Consider the following 21119-nt stretch of genomic DNA (forward strand, 5'->3'; position numbering starts at 1 on the left):
TCCATTTAACAAAAACTTTTAAATGTGGTAGAGCCCGATTTTGTACATTTTGTACATTTTATTCACATTATCATGAAATAAATGTCTGAATTTAATATAAACTGTGAAATGAAGCAGGGAAATACAATTACAGTGTTAAAGGATTATATCAAAATTAAAATATTTATTTTTATTTTAAAATATGTAATAGTTTTAGTGGTATATATAACAGAAACTTTTTAAATAAAAACAAATATTTTAATCTACAAAAGTAACATGATTACACATTTGGCTAATAGTTAATTAGTTAAGCACATCAGATATGGAGCAGGAAATTAAGACCACTGTTATGGGGCACCTGGGTGGCTCAGTCGGTTAAGCGCCTAACTCTTGACTTCGGCTCAGGTCATGATCTTGTGGTTCATGAGACTGAGCCCCACATGGGACTCTGCAGTGACAGTGTGGAGCCTACTTGGGATTCTCTCCCTCTCTCTCTCTGCTCCTCCTCCTCTCTCTCTCTCAAAATAATTAAATAAAATGTAAAAAAAAAAGTTGTTTAGAAAAAGACTTGTTATATGCAGATGATATTGAGCAGAAGGCTCTTCATTAAGGATTCTCTATATATGGTTTAAGATGACCTCAAGAATAAAGTAATAAAATTATTTTGCTATAGAGCCAATTAATCCACACTAGCTAGATGTATTATGCCATTTAGTTTGCTTTTGTACTAACATAGAACCTTACTGACAGTGGCATAAAAAATATGGACATTTATTATTTCAACTAAATCATTAACAGGAAGCAAGCCTGTTCTAGGTTTGGTTCAATAGCTTAACAATGTTACCAAGCTCCTTAGCAGTTTACATTTTTTTATATTGCCACAATGTCAGCAATGTCTTTCCTCATAGGCACATTATGACTGCTGCAGCTCCAAGCATCATAGCCTGATATTACAATTTCCAAAGGGAAGAGAGTTTCTCTTAATGCATCTTTTTATAAGGGAAGAAATTCTTTCCCAGAGGCTCACAGCACCATGCTTCTTACAGCTCATTGACTAGGTTTGTAGGATGTGTTCATACCCTACCCAGTCATGATAAAGAGATGAAATTTCTCATGATTGGTTTGGCTAGGCAAGAGCTCTTAGAAGAATGAATACCTTCTCAGTATCCAGTGCTCAATATGGTTAGCTTCTATTTGCTTTGTATCAGTTTTAACTGCTTTGTGTGAACTTCTTGAATGATAAAACTTAAATATCTGTTTTCACAGAGACCAGACTGGGCACAAAGGCAGCTAATTAAAACACACACACACACACACACACACACACACACACACACACACTGAAAACAAACATTTAATCAGAGCCTACTTTGCTCCAGCTTCTATCTAAATTCTACTTTTTTGTTATATCCTTAAATTCTCACACAAACTTTGGAAATAGGACAATTGTTATACCCATTTTCCAGAAGAAGAACCTGAGGCTTAGAGATTTGGCTCAGGTTACCTAGTAAATGAAAAAGCTGGAGTTTGAACCTGGGAAGTTTGAAATCAGAGGCTGTGTACTTACCTATTCTTCTATACTATCACATTAGACATTTGTAAAATTTATGTTATGAAATGGACATCTTTTAAAAGCACTATATGATGTCACTGTTTAAATAAATCTAGTAACATTTTCGTTAAAACAGTAATTGGCCACCTAACTTACCAGCTGTGTATATATCTGATTTTTGTACGTTGACTTTGCTGAAGGCACACTTGTACCACATCTTGTCTCTTCAGGAATATCTCGTGAAATTCTGTCAGAAGTTGGGTTTTTATAGGGAAGAAAAAGATCAAAGCCTAGAGATTCCGTGAGGCTTAGTTGAAGTGGGTAAATACATCATTCATAGCACTATGTCCCAATAGAATTTTGGCATCTATTTCACAACTTCCAAGTTCAGTTTTATGTACAGAATGTTTCAGTCTTAGCCACGTTGGGGATGTATGGAAGTTTACCCCCTGGGATATTTTGGGGGGATTCACTGTACTCTAGATCAGTGGATCTCAAACTTTAGTGTGCCCAGAATCACTGAAAACACAGATTGCTAGACCCCACACCTAGGGTTCTTGACTCGATTGGTGGAGGTGGAGCCTGAGAAGCTATATTTTTGGCAACCTCCCAGATGCTGCTGGTGCTGCTGATGCTGTTGGTCCCCAGGGACCACCCTTTGAGACCCTGCTCTAGAGAGTTGGATGGTACCTGCCATGATAAATAGTTTGCCTTTGAAATATGCCAAACTTAAGAGGATGTCATTTAATATTTGGCAAATACATGAATAAACACACATTGAAATATTCAATAGGGTTGTCAAGATAGCCTCACTGAAAGGGTGAGAATTGAGCAATGACCTAAAGGGAGGAGTCTTCTTATGCCTCAGCATGAATATCACATTTCAGATTTATTTGCCAACAAATCATATATGTGTGTATTTTTACCCTTTTTTAAGTAGCAATCTACAATTTACAAATTATTTTTAAAAGTAGGTAAAAATAGAACTTAGTTGTGCTCAATAGCAGCTTACATCTGAGAAAGACTTCTATATCCATGGCATTTTTCTGTTTTTTCTCAAGATTTTATCCCACCAGCCATTAATGCCCCACATTCATTAATAGGACATGGTTTCGATGAGACTGAGAAAGAGGCTGCCATGCCAATGACCTATATTTAGCTTTGAAACTCAGGCTGCTGCCCCAATCCACTGGAAACTCTCCAACCTCCAAGACAAAGGTCACAACCTCTAGTTGAAAAACACTATCACATGCCAAGGAGCAAAGAGGACCTTTGCAAAGAGTTTAATTGCTCCAGTGCTTTGACAGTTAAGAAATTTTTATTTCTGAAGGCCTTTGCTCGTTTTTCATTAAAATAGAAAGTCCAAGAAACAAACTGCCAACATAAATGAGTAAAAGGCAGATTCAATGTCCTTAACATTCCCAGAAGCCGATGTAAACTTTGAGCTATCCTTTCTAACCACTAGAGGCTTCATCAGGAAGCTAATGTGAAGTACCCTGAAGAGACAAGAGTAGTAAGGGTGGACTGGTGTGGTCCACTATCAAAAAAGAGTCATTCAGCATCCATATGATGATAAACTTAGAGCATTTTAAATGGTCTGAACCTGACAAACTGTGCTGTCCAACACAGTAGTCAAGAGCCTCCTGTAACTATATAAGTTTAAATTAGAATTAAAATTAAAAATTTGGTAGCTACACCTGGCTGGTGGCTACCATATTGAGCAACAGATTCATGGAACGTTTCTATCTTAGTCTGTTCAGGCTGCTATTACAATACCATAGCATGGGTAGGTTATAAACAAGCAAACAAAAACATTCATTGCTCATAGCTACAGAGCCTGGAAGTCCAAGATCAAGGTGCTGGCTGATTCAAGTGTCCAGTGAGGGTCATAATGTCCTGGTCCATACATGGCTGTCTTTTTGCCTTCTGTGTCCTCACGCAGCAGAATAGGTAAGGGAGCTCTTTGGGGTTTGTTTTACAGAGGCACAAATCCAATTCATGACATTTCTACCCTCATGACCTAATCACCTCCCAAAGACCCCACTTCCAAACACCATCACATCAGGATTTAGTATTTCAATATATGAATTTGGGGGGACATAAGCATTCAATTTATAGCAGTTTCCACGATTGCAGACAATTCCGTTGGACAGCACTGGTTCTTCAGACTATGGCAGGCCCACACTGTTGCACCAGTGCTTCTCAACTCCTCCTGTAGTTAGAATCATCCAGAAACTTAAAAACAAAATGCCTGCACCACATCCCCAGAGATTCTAGTTGGTCTAAGATCAGATCTAGGCATAAGCATTTTCCAAAAGTGACTCACAGGATTCTGATACACAGCTGGGGTTGAGAATTGCTAAGTTACTCACTCTATTGAAGTAAGCCCTAAACCAAAAATTTAAGAGATTAGTAGATTTAGAACTGCTACATCTCATCTTAATATTTCAAAAGCTACAATCCATCTCCTGTAAAGTGAGGAAGGTTCAAACCAAATTAAAGAATAACTGGACAGTCAGGCCAATTCTGTGGGATAAAGCATTGACTGCCTAATGAACACAACATCAGCTGGAAGAAAAACGGCCCAATAGCCACTGTTAGTCTTGCATACTAAAAAACTATTCTGAAATTAATTTGAGTTTTTAAAAAATAATGTGAAGTTTATTAAAGTTAATATCCAAGGAAGCTCTTCCTTATGTTTTAAATTTAATTTACAAATTTTATCATATTTATAAATCTTGCAAGTTTTAGAAATCATGGTCCTTTAAATTTTGGTCTTATTTATAGTATTACTTAAATGCTTTCCAACTCTTTATTCCCCTTTATACTGCACTTATAAACTTACTGCATAAACATTTTCAAGAAGTTAAGAAAGTCTTACATATCTAATAAATTTAACTTCTAAGTATGGTGACTAAGTTCTCTTTAATGTTTCAACACACGTATAACTTTGTAGGAATTATACTTAAAAGTCTAATAAGCTGAGCTCTTACAAAACACTTTTGTACTTATTCTACATCTTTCTGGAGTTGAAAGAGTCTTACCTACTAAGAATGTCTTACCTACTAAGAATATTTTAACCCCAGAAAGATTTAGAATGAGTCTAACAAACCAATTATGTCCTACCAAAAAATTTTGGAGTGATGCCTTCCCAAGTGAAAATTTTTATCTGCCTTCTCAGCTTATTGTGGTGTCTAGATGAGAAGAGGTTTTGGCTGCAGCACACTGTATCTGTGTCTGAGACACTAATGTAATATGCTGAGCCTTATTTATATTCATTGTGTCAAAAAAAAGTAAAATTATTTGCTCAAGATATTGAGTCATACCTTTCTGGACCTTTTTCCAAGTCAGGTTAGGATCTTTGATCCACACACACGCAAGTGGCTACAACAATGAACAAATATTTATAGGTTGTGCATTTCTTAATCCTTTAGAATATATCCTTTAGATATAAAGGGTTTTATCTAAAGGTTTTATCTATATTTATATCTAAATCTAGACACCTTTGAACTTGGCAGAATCCTTCACATACTGTAGTATAGGACAATCAACTCTTGGATATACTAAGAGTTACTTAATTGACACAATCTCTTTCATGGCTTTGTCTGAATATATGATCACAATTTCCAAGCATATTCTACTCACAAGGTTGTTTTTTTTTTTTAACCCTCACAAGAGCTGACAAGAGGCTTCTTCATACACATTTCTATTGAAGACATATGAGACCAATTTAAGTACACAGCTTTTCCTGATCTGTTTGAGTCCTAGCTCTGCCCTTGACTACATGTATAACCTTGGGCCAGTTACTTAATTGTGCAGACCCTCAGTTTCCTCTTCTATGAAACAAGGTAATATCACCTACCTCACCTGGTTTTGTGAGACTACAATGAGGGAAAGCACTTAAAGCACCAAGTATAGCACCTGACATGTCTAAGCACTCAGTATATGCTCTAAGTTCATTTTTTCATAGACCCCCCCCCTTGATGTCAGTGATCAAAATAGGCTTTGTGCAGTGTGTTGGGAATTAAAAAGATAACCCCATTCAGGTGTATGGATATCACAGTATTAAGGAGGCTCTCATTATCCTCCGCAGCTACTCTTAAAAGTCAGTAAATCCCAGTAAAATGTCAGTAAAGTCAGAGATCCTTTTCAATGTAATGATTAAGGTTCCTTTGTTACCTGCATTTTGTTCACTAAATATATCTCAATAAATTTATTGAGTTTCTACTGTATTAAAAACAACAGCAACAAGATTGTGCTGAGCCTTAGAGGATTAGGGAGAAGAGAAAAGCCAATGAGAATTGGGGTAGACTTCATGGAGAAAGATACTTTTGACTAGGGCCTTGAAAGACAGTAGGCTTTAACATGTAGAAACTGAGAAAAGACATTCCAGGTAAAGAAAGCCATGTGAGCACAGGCAAGGAGGAGAGAAAACACATGGCATTTGGAGATGCCAGCTAGAAGTCCAGTGTAGGTACAAAGTAAGCTATAATTGGGGGGGGGGGGAGGTGCAGAAACTGGGAGAAATGGACCTGTGATGATAGCTTGGAGCCATCACAAGGAGGATTCGGAATCCCAAGCTAGGGAATCTGGATGTCCGTTATTGCCAATAGAATACCAATTCAAGTGTTTGTAATTAGCCAAAAAAATGGTGATGGGATAAATAGGAGGAAACTGCTTCTTTCTTACATCACTGTTTGCCTATTAGCCTGAGTAGAAGAAAACTTCAATGGTCTAGATGTCTGGCCAGGTAAGTTTTGATGGGGGGAATGAAGAGGAATAGAAAAGGTTGAAAAATGTGGGACAGTTTTCAGTAAGTGTGGACACTGGGCAGCAGGGGGCAGCATGAGGGCACTGAAAAGTTAAAAGAATGTGTAGGGCATTTGCTTCTGTAATATTTCTTGACAATTATGAATTTGCATCTATAAGGCTACTTATATTAATAATAACTTAGTGTTCTTTTCCCAGAAATGAATAAATTAAAAGAGAAAAGAAGAAAAGTAACAGGCTGGCTGGTGGCAGAATAACATCACTGTTTATTTAAGAGCATAGAAATAAACAGTTGTCTATGTATTATTTCCTTTCAGAGTTCATATAGATTTGAAAATGTCTAAATTTCAATTTGAAAGCAATTGGTTTTCGTTTGAAAAACCTTTATGACTCTTAACTATTTTGCATTTTTTTCAAAGTACCCTTGTTCAGCTACACTGTGTCTAAGGGAACTAGTAAAAAAAAAAAAAAAATGAGAAAACACCTGAAAATAAAATTTTAGTTAAATAATGAATACAAATTTTAATATACATTTTATTTTACACATAAATATATGGAATTTTAAGTTTTGGCCTTTTATGACTATGATATTTTGGTACTTTCAAATGGAATTTTTCTTTCTATATAAAATTTGAGACTATCCTAAATTTCATATTTTTCTGGTGAAATTCAGCTTTTTACTAACCTTTTTAGAAGTTTGGATGGTTCGTGATAGGAAGAATAGAAAATTAGAAGTTTCCCTTTAGATTTTTTTTTTTTTTAGCTCTGGAATTTACCATTGTGAATGCTCCAGAAAATCTCTCTCTCTTCCGTTGTATGAGGAAGATGGTATAATACTGTTCATATACCACACACTTACAGAGAAACTTTCTTTGTTCCTTCAAGGTTCTCTCAGTGCCCATCACACATGTTTAGGAGGCTGTGATCTCTGCATGGATTGCCCTTCATGTCCTGCTTTTTATTGCCTCATTTCATCTTTATGTATGCTTCTTTCCTTGTATTAACATAATACGTTATACTTGTCACATGAAGAAAATTTTTAAAAATTTTTTAATGTCTATTTGTTTTTTTTGGGGGGGGGGGGAAGGAACAGACAGAGAGGGAGACACAGAATGTGAAGCAGGCTCCAGGCTCAGCTGTCAGCATAGAGCCTGATGCGGGGCTCAAACTCACGAAGCGGGGCTGAAGTCTAATGCCCAACCGACTGAGCCACCAAGGCACAATAAAATTTTTTTTAATGTTTATTTATTTTTGAGAGAGAGAGAGAGAGAGACAGAGCATGAGCGGGGGATAGGAAAAGAGAGGGAGACACAGAATCCAAAGCAGGCTCCAGGCTCTGAGCCGTCAGCACAGAGCAGTGAGATCATGACCTGAGCCAAAGTTGGACACTTAACCAGCTGAGCTGCTCTGGCACTCCTATACTTGTCACTTTAAGTGGCCACAGAAACTGGGGGCTGACTATTCCATAATTATTGAATATTGAGTTCCACCTTCATTAAGGAAAACTTGAAATGATGAATAAATGTTCGGTTCTTAAATAACATGAAAGGAGATAAAAACAAATAGCTTCATAAGTTTATGAACCATTTTCTGTATATTTCATTTCAATCATTTGTAAATTTAAAAATATAAAAATAGAAAATTTTTAACATTACCTTTCAAACCAGGATACACCAGTATGTACACACAGGACATACCCTGTTTGTTTTCACAGGAACTAAGTCCATTAAAGGAAATAACATCTTTTTCTTTTGTATCTCCCATGGTTCATAATACAATGCTTGCACAGAGGCAGGGGCCAATAATTAAAACATTAGGAAAATTTATTAAAGTGTATGAAATAATCTAGTTTTTTGATGTAAAGATTTAAATGTACTCTTTATACTTCTTAAATTGTTAAACTGGTTAAATTGTTACTATTATTGTTCTGGTTGTTTCTATTTGGTATTTTTCTTAGTGGCAGGATAATAGCATTGGGTTATTTTCTTGATTTATTACATAGAAATTCCCTGTACTTTTCCAGTGAGAATATCAGACTAATTGCAGCTCTATTACTAGATTTAATTATTTTGATCATTTCTGCTTCAGCTTTTATTTTGAACCGTGTCTCTTTCTTTAGATAATTCTCAATCCTTATTTTCCAGTTTTAATGATATCCTTATAAGCTACATGGATTTCTCAGATCACATTTGACCATAGTTATGGCAAAGCTACTTCTACTAAGCATCCTTTTGTTTAAGCATTGAGTGTTACTAATTACCAACTAGCAGAGCATTACATCTTTGACTCACTCAGTGAAATCACTCGCCCTCTAGGGCATAGCTTTCACTTTATTTGCTCTTACACTCTTCGTAAGGGTTTTCTATACTATGTAAACATATAGCCAAGAAATACGAAAGGCATAATTACTATGAAAATCATATATCTCAATTTTAATTATCTTTTCTTAGACTTTTACATTTAAAAAATTTCACATATCCTCATTTTGTTTCTACCAACTATAGAAAAGGCAAGATGTTCATACAGTTTGACAGTCGGAAAGTTGGGAGGGATCAAGTCTTAGTGCTTTTTTTCAAAGTCCATTTTTTTCAAATGGCCCAAGGACATTAAGATCAAGATTACACAGCTAGTTGGTGTTAAGAAGCAGGATTAGAACCTACATCTTTTAACATAAAATGTTCGTGAATAACTAATACAGATGAGATAGCCAAGCATGAGTTATTTTTTAATTCATTGATGACTCAATTATAAAATGTAACATGGCTTAAAAACCTTTTCTTTCTTTCTAAAAATAGTCTTAAAAACCCACATAACAGAGGCACTGCTATTATTATAAAGTTAGATTCTTGGGGCGCCTGGGTGGCTCAGTCGGTTAAGCGGCCGACTTCGGCTCAGGTCATGATCTCACCGGTCCGTGAGTTCGAGCCCCGCGTCGGGCTCTGTGCTGACAGCTCAGAGCCTGGAGCCTGTTTCAGATTCTGTGTCTCCCTCTCTCTGACCCTCCCCCGTTCATGCTCTGTCTCTCTCTGTCTCAAAAATAAATAAACGTTAAAAAAAAATTTTAAGTTAGATTCTTTTCTCTATACTTAAAATTGTTTTGTTTTTTATTCCCACTGAGAATTGAGAAAACAGAATTTTAAGAAAGACCATTAGACAGAATGTAGTTCAAAATTACTCCTGAAGAACGTTAATTTTCAAGTAGACCATGAAAATGTATTTGAAGAAGCACAGATTCTGGAACAACCCAAGAAAATAAAGACAGAGAGTTCTGCTAAGATGGAAGAACAGAACACACACAATAGTGTCTGCTACAAACCTGATATAAGGGTGTGTGTGTGTGTGTGTGCGCGCACGCACTAGCATTTTTGTGACTAGAAGGACAAAAGATAGGGTTTAAAAAAATTGGGGGAGAAGGAACGCGTTTTTATTCAGATAACATTTCCTTCTTTTTAAGGTTTGGGCTTTGAGTATTTCTGTTTGAAGAAAATAAGGACCGAACAGCTAGTGTATACCCCGTTTAGTATTTACATTAAAATGAAGGTAATTAGGACCTGGTTCAGCCTCTCCAAGGCAACCAACTTTCCAACCTATACTGGAAACTATTCCTTATCTGTTTTTAAGAAAAATGCTCAGCTTTTTTGGTGAAATAGTATTATCTAATAATTCTTATTGGAATCTTACTATAATAACAGGCACAGAAACTATATTGTAAAATTTTGTAGGGATTAAATGAGATAGTGCAGGGGAACCTGGGTGGCTCAGTCACTTGGGCATCTGGCTTCAGCTCAGTTCATGATCTCATGGTTTGGAGTTTGAGCCCCACGTCCGGCTCTGTGCTGACATTTTTTTTTTACAAATTAATAAAAATTTTTAATAAGAATGCATGTAAAGCAGCCAGCCACAGTAAGAACTCAGTAAATTTGGTTACGTGGTTTCTATACCAAACAATATTTGGAGGCATGAACTATGTCCATGTTACAGAGGAGAAAATTGCAACTCAAAGAAGTAATAATTTAAGTTTACAGAGCTAGGAAAAAGCAGAGTTGAGAATCAAACCGAAATCACCTCTGATTCTGGCGTTAGTATTTTAACCACTACATATTAGCCATTTGTTTTATTGGTGTATCATCTGCTAGAAACCTTAAATGCTGCTTTTTAAATGGGGGAAATTGGGCTGCCTGGGTGGCTTAGTCAGTTAAGCCTCTGACTTCAGCTCAGGTCATGGTCTCACAGCTCATGAGTTTGAGCCCCACGTTGGGCTCTGTGCTGACAGCTCAGAGCCTGGAGACTGCTTTGGATTCTGTGTCTCCCTCTCTCTCTGCCCGTCTCCTGCTTGTGCTCTGTCTCTCTCTCTCTCTCTCTCTCTCTCTCTCTCTCTCTCAAAAATAAACAAATATTTTAAAAATGCTTTTAAATTAAAAATAATAAAATGTGGGAAATTAGTGAGCAGAGAAAATTCAGAGAAAAACATTTTTATTAATTTTCTGTTCTAAATGGAGTGATGATGAGAAAGAGGAATTTTTGAGAAAAATATATTAAAATGATAAAAATTTATAATTGTAAGAATTAGAATACAGGTACATTTCTTAGAATAATTCAAACTTATGATAGGTTTTAAGGGGCAAAAAAAGATTATTGAAACATAAATGAAATGGGTGAATTTGGTATTGTGTTCAAGATTTTCCATTTAAGGAAATGTCCAAAGCCCCCTCAGTCTGCCAACAATCTTCTGTGATCAACTGCATGATTTGGACAGGTCATGGATTTTCTGTTCCAATATGCTATTTTGGGGCAAGGGTATGTGTATGCCCTTCCTAACCACTACAGTGAAATTGAAATAATAAATTCTTCCTTAATATTTGTTTAGTACTTTGTAGCTGTCAAAAATTTTTCACTACATTACCTCATTTGTTCTTCATAATGGCCTAAAAGAGAGGAAAACAAGTATTCTTTAAACTAAGTATATGAGATACTTAAGGCTTAGAAACTAAATCATTTCTATGGGATCATACTGCTGGGAACTGGTAGATATTAGATTAGCATCCAGAGCTTTAAACATGGATGCCAGTATTCCTTTTAGCACATGATGCCTGGATTTACTTACTGTACCATGTTGCTACTCGGAGTCCAAAATGTTACTTATCCTTTGACTGTTTTTACACAAAGCACTCAGCCTAAGGGAAACAGTAGCAGCTTGTACAGAGAGGCTCTGACCCCCTGGGGAGCTTGCTTGACCAGATTTGGAGATTGAGTAGTCACTGAGTTCAATGAGTCATTTGTCAATGGGGGGGAAAGGTGCACCAAAGCTCCTTGTAGATTTAAACCTAGGAATGATACAAAGTTACTAAAGGGAAACAAAAAAAAATCTAATTTTTTTTTGAGGTTTTATTTATTCTTAAGAGAGAGAGACAGAGACAGAGACAAAGCACGAGTGGGGGAGGGGCAGAGCAAGAGAGGGACACAGAATCCGAAGCAGGCTCCAGGCTCTGAGCTCTCAGCGCAGAGCCCAACGTGGGGCTGGAAGTCACAAGCGGTGATATCATGACCTGAGCCAAAGTCTGATGCTTTACGGACTGAGCCATCCAGGCACCCCAAAACAAACAAACAAAAAAATCTAGAAGATGAATGTAATGTTTTATCTAAATTAGTTGTGTGTGTGTGTGTGTGTGTGTGTGTGTGTGTGTGTGTGTGTGTATCTTGTTGGACTTTGGTTTCATGTGAGGACTTTTTTAGCTTGGTTTTGTTTTGTGTCCTTAGGTAAGAATTTTGAAAGTCTTTACAATTCATGTTGTTTTATACTGTATATACAGAAAAAAAAAAGCTCTGAAAAATAAAATGACCTATGGGATAAAATAGAATTAAAATGTCCTTTAAAAATGGCTCATGGTTATTGAGCATTACTTTTGTGTCAGGTTCCTGATAAATTCTTTGCATTAATGATTCCATTGAATCAATGTATCAACCTACATGGTAGATTCTGTTGATTACTATTTCACTGATGGAGAAACTGCAGCTCCAAGAGTTTTAAGTTAGAATAGAAATCTCTGGATCAAAGTGGTTCACCATGTTCTTTTTAACAGAGAAACTTCTAGACAGAAACATAGCTAAATATTTTGGTTTACTTGGTATTAAATACCCAATATATTGTCAAAGTATAGCAATCTGCTAAATTCTGTGTCAGAATTCTGTTCATTTTTATACTTAAATGTCTTATTTTACACTGGTTTTAGCAGGGTAAAAATCTTAACTGATAATAAGGATAATACTTTACATTTATAAGATCGTTATGCTTTTTTCAAAGTTCACATGTTCAGACTTCTCAAGTAATTAAAAGAATAACTTGATCAGAAAAAAACTTTTATTTCCTTGAATTACCTAGATTAGAATTTCCCAAAGTGTGTGTTTATAGAACTAAAGGTAATAATTGATAGTACATAGTAAGGGGTTGCATGGTCAGATAAATTTGGAAAATACTGTAATAAGCATTTGTAAAAGATTTCTTTTCTGCAGGAGTTGTCCTGATCCTTTGCCTTATGAGCCCATACATTTTTAAAAATATATATATATAATAGTATTTTTCTAACTTACTGCTTTTTTTTTTAATGTTTATTTATTTTGATGGGAGTGCACAGAGAGAGGAGAGAGAGAGAGAGAGAGAGAGAGAGAGAGAGAGAGAGAGAGAGAGAGAGAATCCCAAGCAGACTGTAGGCTGTCAGTGCAGAGCCCAATGCAGGGCTCAAATTCATGAACCACGAGATCATGACCTGAGCTGAAATCAAGAGTCGGACAGTTAACTGAGCCACCCAGGTGCTGCATATGTGCTACCACAGTGTACCTGTGTTTAATTTTTGGCTTATGAGTCTAGTGTTTGGGAAACTTAATTCAGAAGAAATCTTAAGATCTGGATATGACTTATGTCCTTATTAGTTACTCATTTAAGCAAATTGGGTTGGTTTTTTGTTTACTAGTTTCTGCAACTTTAAAGATGGAAGATAAGTTTTACTTCCTCCTGTAACTAGGATTTTGTAAAGACTTGTGAAATAATGGAATGTATTCTCTTTTAATGTCTAATGTGGGAGGTGCTGATGATGTTAGCCACGCTGTGTCCCTGGCTCTGTCCTGAAGCTAGGCTGATTTTTGGCCTTGAGGTGCTCTCACTCCTGTGGGCAAGTAACAAGAAAACTATCACAGAAAAAGTATTGGGAAATCACTTCAAAATTTTACTTGGCTTTGGCTCGCCTGGTAAATGATTAATTAACATGCTTCAGGCACCACTCAGCCTATGACTCCTCCAGTTCACATCTCAACTCACCAGAGTATGTTTTCCGCCCACAGTGTCCTATAGAAATCTTGCTGGCTATGATCTCCAGTGACGGCCTCATTCTTTTTGGTCTTCCTCATTAATCTTTTTGGTCCTCCTTGAAACATTTACCTCACCCAGCTTCTCTCTGTGCTTCTCCCAGCCTCTTGTCTCTCCTTCTCTGTTCTTTTCCTGGCTCTTGCCCCTTTGCTGTCTCCTCGATGTTCGTATCTCTCCGGCTCTGTTCTCCATGCCCTTCTCCTCCTCCATGAATCATTCTTCACACCTATAATCTCAGTCCTTGCGGTTGAAATCGTCACTTTCCCTTCCCTACTCCGGAAGAGAGGAGAAACTGGATTTAGAGTATTTATCTAACTAATCGGCACAACAGTTGCTCAACGTATCATAAAGAATACAGTGAAAGTAAAACTTTAATTTCACTAATACTAACTTATTAGATGATAGAGAAGATAATTCTGTGCCCCACGTTTCAAAAGGAAAATGATTTCCTGCCTTGAGTCATAAAAGCAATAATAGCAACTCAAAAAGTCTCTCTCCCTTTTGAAAGCCCTCTTCCCAATCTTTTTTGTTTTTTGTCTACCACCCACTGATAAATTTGATATAAACCTTCCAATATGAATTTCTACTTCATGAACAGTTTTTCGCTTTTCCCCAAGTTTCATTTCTTCACCCTATTTACCATTTATACCATACTGATTTGTTTATGTTGCTTAGTAAAACTAAAGCTCAACTATAGGATGTTTTATGTGCTCAGACTGTAAGACACCTAAAAGGTTACTACATTCCCTTTCCCTCCCTCCCTTTTCCTCCTCCTCCCCCGGCCCGCTCCTCTCTTCTCTCCGAACTTGCTCATTTTTAGGTCTTTGCTCCTTACAACCTTTGCTCCAAACACCTGGGCTGTACACAGTAGTCTTGTCAGTAAGTTCCACTCACTGCATTAAATGAGTTAACACGAATTTAACAAAATTCAGTTTAGATAAATACTACCAAATATGATATATATGTTTTAGTTCTTCAATTTCCTTGTTTTCTAAGGCGGACTTTTATTCTTCTGGCAAATTAATTGTTGGAATGTGTGACATTCCTCTAAAGTACTAAATTGTTATTCAAGTTTCAAATGATTTCCTGTTTATAACTCCCACTTATGCATCCAACTGCATCCAGTAGTCTAGTGTTATCCTCACTAAAATAATGCCACAGAAGTCTCATCAACTGCCTACTAGGACTGGGGAAGAAAAGCTCAGATCATGTGTTGGACCTGGGAATTAAGGAAGCCCAGTCCTCAAAATGGTTAAACTTACCTAATCACCTTTTTTCTTTCCAGAGAAAATTTAGACCATTTTGGCAAAATCCTTGCTGGGTTCATAATAGATTTTCTACAAATTTAGGATTTTATAGTTCACAACACGATGTATTATTTTTTTAATTTTTAAATTTCAATACTGCTGGCACCATTTTGTGAATTTTTAAAAATATTCTAATTCATTCTCAGGCCCAATTTGTTTGAGTTGTGTTTCTTTTTCTTTTCTTTTTTTTTTTTCCAGTTAAAATTTGTATTGGAGATAAAGGTAAACTGAAATAACTTTGAGTCCATCCTGCTACAGTTTGCTAAGATTAATATTTTCCCTTTATTCTTTTAAGGTAGAGATAGATTATTTCTGGATACATTCTGAATATTTTATCTCAAATATAGATCTTAAATATTCCATACAGAATTCCATGTATAAATCAACTCTGTAGAAGAATCAGTTCAGATATTATTTCTTTGACACCCTATTAAATACACTGCAAAACAATTGCAATATTTACTTTCCAATATTTCCTTGAGGGGGAAAAACACATCATGAAAGCATTTCCAGTTTTTATTTTCCTAAATGTTATGTTGGAAGAATTATTTGATGCCATTGCTTTATATAGCTTATCATGAAACTAAGAAGCAGAAAGTTAGGAAAAATAACTTTAAGTGAAAATGTAGTGCTTTTGCACAATGCTCCCTTATAGCCCTATTATCATTTTCTCATGTTGAGATCATTATTATACATTCACACATTTTAAAGAAATTAATTTCACTTTTTCTCAATTAAATGTAAAAGCAATATCTCACTTTATTATTAACTCTATGAGGCTATAGGGATCATGTCTTGTTTATCATTGTTCTGCAGCACAAACTGCTTCACCTAGTTCTTAGTAAACATCCAATCAAAATTTGTTGAATGCTTGAAGGAATGAAGAATCTAGACTCCTGCTAGCAAAACTGGCATCATGGTTTTTTAAATCTTATTGTTTAATCAAAGACAGTGTAACTTCTTTGCATCACCATCCATTTTTGCCCTCTTTCCTTCCTGCCTCAGAAGACAGTTCTAACATTAATCAATTTATACGATTCTTTGTTTTCAGTGTACAAACATGCCCACATCTCTCCCACTTTCAAAAACAACACAATCTGTGACCCAAATAGCTACCCTTTGTCTCTGCCTCTCCTCCTTTCATTGCCAAGCCTCTTGAAAGGGAAGGCTACATTCAACATCTCTTTTTTCTGACTTGTAGTTCACTCCATGCTTCACTTTATAACCTGGATATGGGGGCTTCACTCTGGAATCAGACACTAGGGATTTCAATCTCAGCGTTGCCCATCACCAGCTTTGTGACCATAGGTAGGTTCTGCAACCTTTATAACAGGACAGATCTCAGAGGACTCTCATGAAAATTAAATGAGATAATACATTTAAAATGTACTTCCGGGGGCGCCTGGGTGGCGCAGTCGGTTAAGCGTCCGACTTCAGCCAGGTCACGATCTCGCGGTCCGTGAGTTCGAGCCCCGCGTCGGGCTCTGGGCTGATGGCTCAGAGCCTGGAGCCTGTTTCCGATTCTGTGTCTCCCTCTCTCTCTGCCCCTCCCTCGTTCATGCTCTGTCTCTCTCTGTCCCAAAAATAAATAAACGTTGAAAAAAAAATTTAATAAAAAAAATAAATAAAAAAAAATAAAATGTACTTCCGCATTGCCTGGCACATAGTAAATGGTAGGTATTATTCTTACTGATTGGAAGTGTAATGGGAGTTCAGAGATGAGAAAGAATGGTGCAGACTTAAGAAGAATTATTTTGAATTCACATAACCACTCACTCATTCTTCATATTAGGAAATTAGAACCCAGAGAGATTAAGTAGTCACAATTTCGTGGAGGGCATGATATTTGATTTGGATTTTGAGGGATAATAACAATAGTTTATAATTACTGAATGTTTACTGTGGGCTAGAGACCATTCTAAATATTTACATGGAATGTTTTATTGAATCTTCAAAACATTCCTGTGAGGTCGTATTTCGCATTTCGTTAGCTAGAAATATACTGTCAGTCAGGGAGAACTGAGAAAAAGGAATGAATAAAAATCTGGAGGCAGGAAAGACATGCTGATTTCTAAAGATGGCTATGAGACATACCAGCCAGAGTGAAGAGCTTGTCTTAGGCAATAATGAGAAACGATGTTGGACAGAGTTAGGCAAAGTTATGAGGCCTTAACAACCATACCAAAAAAAAAAAATTTTTTTTTTTGGCTTTATCTAATGGGCAAAATAAAGAGCAGATATAAATAAGTGACTTGGGGAAGGGAGGATACCCACGGAATGGGGATTTAGGCACACTGGTTGGGTGGCATGAACTATGAAGCCCTGAAGGGCAGTTTGTCCTTCATATACCCAGGGAACCTCTACCAGCCACTATTAGTTACCACTAGCCACTAAAAGAGTACCTGCAGATTCCTGTTAGGTAGGTGGTTAATAACGGTTTCTTGAAGGAATGAATGAATATAATTATGAATTCCCACTTTCCAGTTGGGAAGTGATGAGAGCTGGCACGATGGTTAAGGCAATGGGAATGGAAATAAGGAGACAAATCCTAGATACAGTTTCAAAGAATAAATAATAAGACTTGGGCACATATTGGACATGAACTAAAATTTAGAACCATACTTCAGGTTTATTATGTATAGCAAACTGCAGTGTTAGAGCAGTTGCATTTCACACATTCTTGGTTGTGTTTTCAGCAGAATTTCTGTATTTGGTGTAAATTGAAATGAAGCACATTTCAGCATGATGATATGAGTAATTATTATTACCATTAAAACTTCTATCTCTTTACTTTCTACTCCTACTCCCTCAACCCAAGAGCTTACCAGTTTTACCACACACCTGGTTTGTTTTTGGAGTCTTCTACTGAACTCTGGCCAAATAAACCTCACCTTCACACACTTGGCAGTTGCCTTCTCTCACTGTTTTGTTCATACAGTTGCTTTCTCCCATGAATACCTTTTCTTCTACCAGTCCATTGCCATTACCAACTGGGATATTAGTCATCTTTCAGAACCAAATCACATGCTATCTTCTCCATGATGTCTGATCAGCCCAGGTGAAACTGACTTTTCCTTCTGAACTCCCATAGCAATGCACTTCACCATACTGCCTAGTACTCGTCATTTGGTTTACTGGGTATCCCCTTATCAGAATCTTACTTGTATTCCCTACATTTAAGCCTGAACCTTTATTTCTGCACTCCTGGCCCTTAGGAGAGAGGGAACTGAATTGAGTATGAAGCTTGAGACTCCAGTCTTTGGGTCCTTGAAAACCCAGTAGGACCTGGGAGTCAGAAATCCAGGTCATTGAGCTGAATGGAGAGTTGCTGCAAAAAGAAAACGTCACTTAGCAGGCATATTATCTGCGAAAAGGCAAGCTTAATTTGTAAGCATATCTCTGAACCTGCCATGGAGGATGATTCTAGAATTTCTAGAGAACAAGGAACTGATTTGTACAGTATCCATAAGGGATGTAGAAAATGTTATCCATAAGCTGTTATTTTCATGAAGTTTAAAAATACATATATTTGTTTCCGTGGTGGTTCATTCATAACTTAAGATCCTATTTTGTTCTATAAAGTCTGTAAAGACTTTGTGCTATGAAGTCTTCTATAAAATCAATGGATTTCTACTTGTGGGATTTTCAGAAATCTAATATTGTAGGTTGCAGAGGACTACTAGACTAATATTGAACCAGAACTCTTAAACTTGGCTAAATAGGTGTCTATTTCACAGTGTGGTTGGCAATTCTTGAGGCTCCCAGAATATGATACGGGCTCTCGTGGCTAATTCTTTGCACATGCTGCTTCTCTTGCCTAATATACTTCTCTTCATTTTTTTTGTTTTGTTTTGTTTTTTTTTGGCAAGGTTACCTCATACTTATCCTACACAATTTTGACTCAGATATCATCTCCTCCAAAAAAACCTTCCCTGAATGCTTTCATTAGAGCCACTGCCTATGGATTGGGTGCCACTCCTGCCTGTTCCCACAATAGCCTGTGCTTTCAGTATAACACTTACTTCAGGTGTGGCAGTTTTCATCTACAGGTCCTTCTGCTCGAGCTCTGAGCTCTGCCAGTGATAAGTCATCAGCAGCATACTTAGAAGGCCACGAGGGCTCATAAATGTTTGCTCATTGAATAAATGCTCAGTATTAGTATAGAAAATGTGGATGAAAGTCCCTCTGCCTCCCAGAGGTAAGTTGTCAGTATGAGAATTTTAGGGTAATTTTTGAGAACTGGAGTCTGTGTGTTCCTTTTCTTCTCCCCACCTGGTAGAGTGTAGCTAAACCAGCCTGGAAGATAGCAGTTTCCTATGTGCCTTAAGCAAGTTAACAGTTCCCATCCAACCCAGTATTTAAGAATTGTGATTATTTTTACTGTGTAGCCCCAGGGAGAAAAGCAGACTTATAAAACATTTTTCTATCTCAGTGAACGTTTGAAATTTTGCTGCCAAACCTACTAAACCCACCCTAACAGTCTTTCTGGTTTTTGTTTAATATGCCACCGGAAGGAGCTCTCTGGATACCTAGTTTCATGTATAATATAAACCAAAAATTAATATATCAGTTCTTCCCCTTTTTTTCTGTTTCAATTTGGCAGGAGCACTACAGGCTTTATATGATTCAATCTTATAAAGTTTTTCAGAGAACAAATGATAAGTGTGAACCCATGACTATGTCATAGAAGCAGCTTTTTCCTTCAGTGCAAACAAAATCATGAGCTACATATAATGAATTGGCTGTGCAATCCTGAAGTAGGTCGTTTAAAATTTTTTTTTTCCCTTAAGGTCATAGTGCCCGATAAGAACTCCTTTTGCTTCAATTACAATAAAAGTGTGAATATGGGTACATAAAATGCAAGATTAAAAAAAGACCTATTTTGGAGCGGAGAAGGATGCGTACCGTTTATACTGAGTTCAGTGGATGGGAACTGACCAAAGATTTGCTGCGGAGCCTGTCAAATATTATAATCCAGAATTTCATTAGACGAAAAATAATCGCTGGTAAAAGTTCACCCAAAGTATTATTTTGCCCCTAATTTCGTTTGTATTTTTGTTTTAAAGACCTAAAAAGCCGCGATAACTAAGACATGCATTCACCCACTGAATTTGCCATCGGTGCGCAGCGCCGTCTGGAGCGCCCCTCCTAACCCCCACCGAGGGCGGCTTTGGCCCCCCAGAGTCGCCCCCGCCCCTTGCGCTGGCCGCTGGCGGGGGTGACAGGTGCCGAGCCCGCCCACCCCCCGAGTAATAGCACCACCCCGCAATTCTCCCGCCGTGGCCTTTCGCTAAGCCGGCTTGCGGCTGGGTAGTTTGCCTGCACCTCTGCCTGTCAGAAAACGGCGCGGGGAGGGAGCGAGCGTGAGAAAGTGAGCGTGTGCGCTATAAGGAGGAACAGGAGGATCGAGGCGTCGGCTCCCGGCGTCCGAGCGCCCAGTCTGCCCCGTCCCGCCCGTCCGCCTCCGGGCCTGCGGAGGGTGGGGGCCGCGAGCAGCGAGGCCGGCGGGCGCCGGGGGTTGGCGGGACGCGCGCTCCGTGCCGGCGCCCGGCCTCGAGCCCGCGCTCCCCCCCCCCCCCCCCCTGCCCGCCCCCCTGCGCGATGCAGTGTGGGGAATGGCTGGGGTTGGCTGAAGAGCGCACAGTGGAGTTTTAATGTCCGCCATGTTGGCCATGGCGTATTGAAGAGAGCGAGCGAGAGAGGAGCGGAGCGGCACAGCCTCCCACCCTCCCGGCTGGTGTTAGTGCCCGGACGGCGGGCTCTGCGCTCCGCCCCTCAAGTCCCCGGCAGCGGTAGGCGAGTGGGGACCGAACCCCCGGTTCTCCATGATCCCGCTGGCCGGGGCCGTTTCCCCAGAGCGGAGAGGTATCTGCTGCGCCTGAGATGAGTAAACTGTCGTTTCGGGCGCGGGCGCTAGACGCCTCGAAGCCGCTGCCGGTTTTCCGCTGTGAGGATCTGCCCGACCTGCACGAATACGCCTCGATAAACCGGGCCGTGCCGCAGATGCCCACCGGAATGGAGAAGGAAGAGGAGTCGGTACGTGTTAACTCCCCTGTCCGACCCAGCGCCAGGCCCCGCTCCCTCTGCTGCCTGCGGCGGCGGCGGAGCAGCATACCCACACAAAATGGCCGCCATCTTCTCTTCGCCGCCG

The 21119-nt window shown here is 38.4% G+C and overlaps 1 protein-coding gene across 4 annotated transcripts in view; it reads left to right on the top strand.

The window, feature by feature from the left end:
* Positions 1 to 21119, top strand: part of EPC1 (enhancer of polycomb 1) — a 108271-nt gene that overhangs the window by 16016 nt on the left and 71136 nt on the right. The window contains exon 1 of one of the 4 annotated variants that reach the window (XM_040451034.1): positions 20564 to 21004. The exons of 2 other annotated variants lie outside the window; for them this stretch is intronic. In XM_040451034.1, the coding sequence (XP_040306968.1) occupies positions 20852 to 21004 (153 nt within the window). In that variant the 5' untranslated portion in view covers positions 20564 to 20851. Of the gene's footprint in view, positions 1 to 20563; positions 21005 to 21119 lie in introns of those variants that run through there. One more of the 4 variants, XM_040451035.1, reaches the window with a different exon arrangement.

This window comes from Herpailurus yagouaroundi, unplaced genomic scaffold, assembly GCF_014898765.1.
Source record: "Herpailurus yagouaroundi ecotype Mexico unplaced genomic scaffold, PumYag 203, whole genome shotgun sequence".
In the NCBI taxonomy this organism is placed as follows: Eukaryota; Metazoa; Chordata; class Mammalia; order Carnivora; family Felidae; genus Herpailurus; species Herpailurus yagouaroundi.